This window comes from Lithobates pipiens, unplaced genomic scaffold, assembly GCF_037356315.1.
Source record: "Lithobates pipiens isolate NorthernLeopardFrog02 unplaced genomic scaffold, aLitPip1_a1.2 Scaffold_22, whole genome shotgun sequence".
NCBI lineage: Eukaryota > Metazoa > Chordata > Amphibia > Anura > Ranidae > Lithobates > Lithobates pipiens.
Window position 1 is genome coordinate 341,390,524 of NW_027507784.1, and position 8,423 is coordinate 341,398,946.

At 46.5% G+C, this 8,423-nt stretch overlaps 1 protein-coding gene across 1 annotated transcript; it reads right to left on the reverse strand.

Moving 5' to 3' along the window:
* Nucleotides 1–895: 895 nt before the first annotated feature.
* LOC143925757 (fibrinogen-like protein 1-like protein) lies at nucleotides 896–7,837 on the reverse strand. Its single transcript, XM_077450204.1, has 2 exons — nucleotides 7,669–7,837; nucleotides 896–1,576 (listed from the first exon to the last, which is right to left on the reverse strand). The coding sequence occupies exons 1-2, from the start codon at nucleotides 7,835–7,837 to the stop codon at nucleotides 930–932; spliced, it is 816 nt and encodes a 271-aa protein (XP_077306330.1). The 3' UTR covers nucleotides 896–929.
* Between the last annotated feature and the right edge of the window lie 586 nt (nucleotides 7,838–8,423).

Consider the following 8,423-nt stretch of genomic DNA (forward strand, 5'->3'; position numbering starts at 1 on the left):
GATGGGTGGGTATCAGTCTGGAGGAGTGGGAGGGGTTATGCTAATATCATAATGCCTTGATGGGTGGGTGTCAGTCTGAAAGGAGTGGGAGGAGTTATGCAAATATCAAAATGCCTTGAGCTGTGGGTGTCAGCCTGGAGGAGTGGGAGGAGTTATGCAAATGTAAAAATGCCTCTATGGGTGGGTGTCAGTCTGGAGGCGTGGGAGGAGTTATGCAAATATCAAAATGCCTTGAGCTGTGGGTGTCAGCCTGGAGGAGTGGGAGGAGTTATGCACATATCAAAATGCCTCTATGGTTGGGTGTCAGTCTGGAGGCGTGGGAGGGGTTATGCAAATATAAAAATTGCCTTGATAGATGGGTGTCCGTCTGGAGGATTGGGAGGGGTTATGCTATTATCAAAATGCCTTGATGGGTGGGTGTCAGTCTGGGGGAGTGGGAGGGGTTATGCTAATATCAAAATGCCTTGATGGGTGGGCGTCAGTCTGGAGGAGTGGGAGGGGTTATGCTAATATCATAATGCCTTGATGGGTGAGTGTCAGTCTGGAGGAGTGGGTGTTCCTAGGCCGGCCTTGGTACCGCCCATGTGATGCTGAGTCTGCATGTTCTGAAGTCCAATGAATGAAAAGGGCAGGCCAGGGCAAGGCTGCTTGTAGCCTCCAATGGGAGAGCGAGTGACAACATAGGACAACAATTGAGAGACAAGAACAGAGGGTTGTCACCCAGAACAGGAAGTGCCCGCACAAGGACTTTAATGGCAGGATCACCAAGGTTTATTTTAATGTAAGCTGCTGATTTGAAAAAGATTGACCATAAATGAAAGTGATATATTGAAGCGTCTATCTGATATTAGAGGTGATTGGATCTAATTTTAACATTTTTGCAGAGCCCCTCGACGATCGATCTCCATAGAGGCCCCCCAGCCGGCGGTCTACACCCGGTTGCAGTACATATGGACGGGTCTGATGAGGATAAGGGAGTGCCTACAGTTGTGTTGGCACAGCGTCTTCCAGTGAAGCGCGTTGTTGACGTTGAGTTGAGCGTCATAGCAGGAGTCGTACCACCACCCTCCCCCGTGTTCATTAGCGCAGTTGTTATTGTGCCGCCGATCGTTGTCATCGTCGTACGTCGAGAACCTCATGTTGTCGTGCAGGTTTTTTTTGATGGAGGTCATGGAGTCCCCGGCATCTCCTTCGTAGGTCCCCAGCCTCAGGCGGTACTTGTCCCCGGCGTCGGTCAGGTAGAAGCTGTCGTAGTCGGCGTGTTTGGTGTTGTTTTCGGCGTCTATGAGGAGGAAGCGGACTTTGTTCCACTTCTGGGTGGTCAGGAGGTGGATGTACTTATTGCCGAGGTAGTGGTTCAGCTCGATGTCCCCGAAGCCAAATTCGTAGGCCGACCAAGTCTCGTGCCAAGAGATGGTCGTGTCGAAGGCGTTCCTCTGGATGACGGTCCACCCGCCGCAGTCATACATCAAGCATTGGACCACCAGATAGGGGGAGCCTTCGGGGCGGATCACGTACACCCCACTTTTTTTGTGTCCCAGCTGATAAAGTTCTTCACAGTCCCTGGTGAAAAAGACTGAAAAAAAAAGCCAATGTAAGGAATTAATGGGCCAAATAAAATGTTCACATCTCCACCACGTTCAGTAGGATATTTAATGTTTTTGTTGTGTATTGCCTATTGTTTTATTTTTGTTGTTATTCAGGTTAGGAAAGGCTAAATGTGTATCTTATCTCCAGAACAAAAATATTACCAAAAGTATTGGGACACCTGCCTTTACACGCACATGAACTTTAATGGCATCCCAGTCTTAGTCCGTAGGGTTCAATATTGAGTTGGCTCCGCCCTTTGCAGCTATAACAGCTTCAACTCTTCTGGGAAGGCCGTCCACAAGGTTTAGGAGGGTGTCTATGTGAAAGTTTGACCATTCTTCCAGAAGAGCATTTGTGAGGTCAGGCACTGATGTTGGACAAGAAGGCCTGGCTCACAGTCTCCTCTCTAATTCATCCCAAAGTTGTTCTATCGGGTTGAGGTCAGGGCTCTGTGCAGGCCAGTCAAGTTCCTCCACCCCAAACTCACTCATCCATGTCTTTATGGACCTTGCTTTGTGCACTGGTGCGCAGTCATGTTGGAACAGGAAGGGGCCGTCCCCAAACTCTTTCCACAAAGTTTGGAGCATGAAATTGTCCAAAATGACTTGGTATGCTGATGCCTCAAGCGTTCCCTTCACTGGAACTAAGGGGCCCAACCCCTGAAAAACAATCTCACACTATAATCCCCCCTCCACCAAATGATTTGGACCAGTGCACAAAGTAAGATCCATAAAGACATGGATAAGCGGGTTTCGGGTGGAAAAAACTTGACTGGCCTGCACAGAGTCTTGACCTCAACCCGATAAAACACCTTTGGGATGAATTAGAGCGGAGACTGCGAGCCAGGCCTTCTCATCCTACATCAATGCCTGACCTCACAAATTTGCTTTTGGAAGAATGATCAAACACTCCCATCCTCACGCCGATCGGTACAGCGTGTGAGGAGAGGAGAGAGCCGGTGCAGCAGTGGTGTTGGCTGAATCTGAAGTGCCCACAGCACTGATGTGTGCCCATCCCTGGCTCATCCATCCACATCCACATCCATGCTCCATCCCTGGCTCATCCATCCTCATTGATGCTCTATCCCTGGCTCATCCATCCTCGAGGGTAAAACAAATCTTAACACCTGAATGGGCGGCACAGTGGTGTAGTGGTTAGCACTCTCAATTAGCAGTAAAAAGAGTCACTGGTTCAAATCCCAACCACAACACTACCTGCCTGGAGTTTGCATGTTCTCCCTGTGCCTGTGTGGGTTTCCTCCGGGTACTCCGGTTTCCTCCCACACTCCAAAGACATGCAGGTAGGTTAATTGGCTTCTGTCCAAAATAGGCCCCTAGTATATGAGCAGGGACCTTGGATTGTTGGCTCCTTGAGGGTAGGGACCAATGTGAGTGTACAGGGATAGGGACAATTGTAGACACTCCCTCAGGTTGAACTGGATGGACTGGTGTCTTTATTCAACCTTACTAACTATGTAAGACAGTTTTTCAACTTTGATATGTGTTGGTAAATCTCTACATATCATCACAACTACATCTAGGTGAATTATACTGCTTTTTTTTTTTAGTCAGGAAAAATTGGGCTTTCATTTGGTGGTAAATAGTTATGGATATCTCCTGATTGTGTTTTTTGTTTTATTAACCACTTGCTTACTGGGCACTTAAACCCCCCTCCTGCCCAGACCAATTTTCAGCTTTCAGCGCTGATGCACTTTGAATGACAATTGCGCGGGCATACAACACTGTACCCAAATGAAATTTTTATCATTTTTTTCCCACAAATAGAGATTTCTTTTGGTGGTATTTAATTACAGCTGGGAGTTTTATTTTTTGCTAAACAAACAAAAAAAGATGCAAAAAAAAAAAAAAAAAATCATGTTTAATAGTTTGTTATAAAATTTTGCAAACAGGTAATTTTTCTCCTTCGTTGAAGTGCGCTGATGAGGCGGCACTGATAGGCTGCACTGGTGGGCACTGATAGGCATAGTTAAGGCGGCACTAATAGGCACAGATAAGGCGGCACTGATGGGCAAAGATGGGCACGGATGGGTGGCACGGATGGTTGGCACGGATGGGTGGCACTAAGGGGCACTGATAGGTACAACTGATAGATGGGACTGATGGGCACTGATGGGCGGCACTGATGGGCACTGGTAGATGACACTGATGGGCACGGATATGTGGCACTGGGGTGCAGCACCGTTGTTGAGGCAGATTGTGGGCACTGATGGGTGGCACTGTGGGCACTGATGTGTGGCACTGTGGGCACTGCTGGGTGGCACTGATGGGGGGGCACTTATTTATTCATGAGGTGGCACTGGCAGGGGGCAGGTGGGCACTGGTAAAGCTGGCCGTGATCGGGACTGATGTCCCGATCACGGCCGCCGGTGATCGGCTCCTTTTTTTTTTTTCTCCTCGTGCTGTCAGCGCGAGGAGGAATAATAGCCGATTACCGGCTCCGTTGTATCACATGATCAGCTGTCATTGGCTGACAGCTGATCACGTGGTAAGGGGTCGGGATCGACCCCTTGCTCCGATCTGTGATCAGGCGAGTCTCGTAGACTCGCCGTTCACAGGGCGCGCAGGCCGCTCGTACACGGGACGGGTCAATAGACGTCGTCCCGGCAAAAGAGGTCCGCGATGTAGCCGTCATTTGGCTATAGCGCGGGTCTCTAGTGGTTAAAGGAAAAATAGCCCCAAATAGTACAAAATAATATATATTCTTCTATATTCATATAATCCTGTATGTATACAATGTAATATATAATGTGTCCTGTATGTATACCATGTAATATATAATGTGTCCTGTATGTATACCATGTATTATATAATGGATCCTGTATGTATACAATGTATTATATAATGGATCCTGTATATATACAATGTATTATATAATATATCCTGTATGTATACAATGTATTATATAATGGATCCTGTATATATACAATGTATTATATAATGGATCCTGTATGTATACAATGTATTATATAATGGATCCTGTATGTATACAATGTATTATATAATGGATCCTGTATATATACAATGTATTATATAATATATCCTGTATGTATACAATGTATTATATAATGGATCCTGTATGTATACAATGTATTATATAATGGATCCTGTATGTATACCATGTATTATATAATGGATCCTGTATGTATACCATGTATTATATAATGGATCCTGTATATATACAATGTATTATATAATGGATCCTGTAGTAAATACAATGTATTATATAATTGATCCTGTATAGAACACATATTTTTCTCCATTCAAGACCAGAAAACAGTATGGGGAAGCCTGCACAGTGATTGTTGACTGTGATAGCCAATCACAGTGATTGGAAAGCAAGCCTCCTTGTTCCATATTGTTAGTACAAGGCCCAGAGCTGTCACTGACAGCTCGGTATCTTTGCTGGGAGTGTGCCGTGCAGCCCACTGTAAGCACAAATACAACTGTGCCTTTATTGTGGTCCCATGAATAAATACCCACCACTGTAAGGCCACATACATACGTACGTTCGAGAAGGGGTTAAAAAAATGTTTTTTTATTCTTTACAGATTTCATTACATTACTTACCTGTAATGAAGAATGTCCCACCATGTGCAGGCAGCTGGATTCTGTGGGAATCTTCACTGCAGGAATGTCCTGTCCTCTTCCTGACCTGAACTTCCAGCAGTCTGATCAGTCACAGGATTACTCCCCCATTCACAGATCATGTTACAGGCAGTGTAATCGGTGAAAGAACTTTTCTCATTGGAGGAGAGGGGCAGCAGGGGGCGTGTCCCCAAAAGATCAGCTTTAGTGCAGCTGAGCCCTGAGAGCTGAAGCTTTTAACCCCCACAGCGCTGGAAGTTTCTGCAGCTGGAAGAGGACAGGGCAGCCCTGCAATGAAGATTTCCACAGAATCCAGCAGCCTGCACTTTACAGGATATACAGATATACAGTACTTTGTTACAGTGTAATTAACCACTTCAATAGCGGGCATTTTCACCCCCTTCCTGCCCAGGCCAATTTTCAGTTTTCAGCGCTGTAACACTTTGAATGACAAAGACGCGGTCATGCAACTCTGTACCCAAAAGGACGTTTTTATCATTTTTTTTCCCAAAAATAGAGCTTTCTTTTGGTGGTATTTGATTTGCGGTTTTTATTTCTTGCACTATAAACAAAAGAAGGGTGACAAGTTTGATAAAAAAACACAATATTTTTTTACTTTTTGCTGTAATAAATATCCCTTTTTTTTTTTAAAACAAACGTTTTCCTAATTTTAGGCCGGTATGTATTCTTCTACATATTTTGGGTTAAAAAAATCGCAGTAAACGTGTATTGATTGGTTTGCACAAAAGTTATAGCGTCTACAAAATAGGGGATAGATATATGGCATTTTTGTTATTATTTTTAGTAATGGCGGCGATCTGCGATTTTAATCGTGACTGTGACATTGCGGCGGACATATCAGACACTTTCCACACTATTTTGGGACCTTTCACATTTATACAGCGATCAAAGCTATAAAAATGCACTGATTACCCTAGAAATGTCACTGGCAGGGAAGAGGTTAACACTAGGGGGGCGATCAAGGGGTTAAATGTGTTACCTAGGGAGTGATTCTTACTGTAGGGGGAGGGGACTCACAAGGGGAGGAGACCGATTGGTGTTCATCTGTACTGGGAACACACGATCGGTCTCCTCTCCCCTGACAAGATGCGGATCTGTGTGTTTACATCCACACAGATCCACGGTCCTGCTGTGTTATCGGGCAATCGCGGGTGCCGGGTGGACATCATAGCCGCCAGGCATGCGCATCGGCTCCCGTGTGACGCGGCGGGCGCACGCGCCCTCTAGACAGCCAGAAAGCCAAGGATGTCATATGATGCCCGCCCAGGATGGGAGATCCCTCCTGCGGACGTCATTTGACGATGGCTGGGATGGGAAGTGGTTAAAGCTGTAGAGAAAAAAATGTCTTTTTAGCTAAACTTCAGCTCTAAAGCTTACAAATCCTTAGATATGGTGGCTGCTCTAGTTTCCTCTTTCAGGTTTTTTTCCCCTTTATTTTCACCTGGTGATTGTGCCAGTTATGCCCTGTACACACGGTCGGAAATTCAGACGGAAAAGGTCCGATTGGATTATATTGTCGGAAAATCCGATCGTGTGTGGGCTCTACCGGACTTTTTCCGACGGAAAAAAATTTGAGAGCAGGATCTAAAATTTTCCGACAAAAAAATCCAATCTGACTTTGTCCGATCGTTTGCAGGGAATTCCGACGGACAAAGTGCCACGCATGCTCAGATCAAATTACGAGACCAAAGCTATTGGCTACTAGCCTCTACGTAGTCCCGTCGTACACAACGAACGTCACCACGTTCTGAACGATCGGATTTTCCATCAACTTTGTCCGACCACGTGTATGCAACACAAGTTTCGGACAAAATCTGTCGAAAAAAAAATGTCCGATTGTGTGTACATGGCATTCCACTTCTTTTCCTAAGGCCCCTTTCACACTGGGGCGGTTTTCAGGCGCTACAGTGCTAAAAATAGCGCCTGAAAAAATGGCCCCTTTCACTCCAGTGTGAAAGCCCGAGGGCTTTCACACTGGAGCGGTGCGCCAGCAGGACGGTGAAAAAAGTCCTGCTAGCCGCATCTTTGGAGCAGTGAAAGGAGCGGTGTATTCACCGCTCCTACCCATTGAAATCAATGGGACAGCGCGGCTATAGGGCCGGCAAAGCGCCGCTGCAGTGGCGCTTTGCGGGCAGTTCTAACCCTTTTTCGGCCGCTAGCGGGGTAGTTTTAGCCCAGACCGCCAGTAAAACGACGGTAAAGCGCCGCTAAAAATAGCGGCACTTTACCCCCGACGCCCCCGCACCGCCCCAGTGTGAAAGGGGCCTTAGGTGACCACACTAACTAAACTGTATCTGTAGAGGAGCTTACATCTGATTGGATGTTCACCGCACCAGGCTGCGGAAAGCTGACGTCTGACTGGCTGCCTCAGGCTACTACCCTCATCTCTGTAGTATCTCTGAGATCTTGTTGGCTTTCATCGGATGGATAAGGAAGGAATAAGACATCTCACCTTTTTTTTGACGCAGCTCGTTGTAGTTGATGGCTTCGGAGATATCCTCTATCATGTGAATATTCTCTACCAGCTTCCCTTTAGTGATTGGCTGTGCCTCCTCTGACTTGGTGAATGTGGCCCATGAAAGAAATAACCAGACAACCGTCCATAGATTTGGCCCCGACATCTTCATTACTGAAGAAAAAAATCATTGTTATATTGTTTAACTGTTAATTCAACTTCTCTCGGCCTTTGTGCTAAAGAGGAACGTCTAAAATATGTTTAGATCTTTTGGTCACCAAACATTGGTGGTCAGTGGAGAAAGGTCTCTTTAGATTGCTGGTCCTCCTAATGCTGCGTACACACGATCGGATTATCCGGCGGACAATACGCCCGTGTGTGGGCTCCGGTGGACTTTTTTTTTCCCCCAAAAGTCCGGCGGACTTAGAAAGAAGTTTTGTCTCAAAATTGTCCGCCCATCTGTGTGCTAGTCCGCCGGGGGTCTTCTTCCGACTTGGGTCTTGTCCCGCGCTTCGGTTCTTCTTGCCGGGCCTCCGCTATCTTCTTATAGCTCTTTTACTAGCGTTGGCCCGGTCTTCTGTCGCCGCCGCCTTCTTCTCTTCTTCTTTTCTTCTTCCTCCTGATGTTGACACGACGCTCTCTCTGGCCTCAATGGCAGGGACGCGTTGTGCGGCGACTTATATAGGGACAAGGGGCGGGGGTCACCGGGTGATGTCACATGGTGACCCCGCCCCGTATGACATCACAGTCCC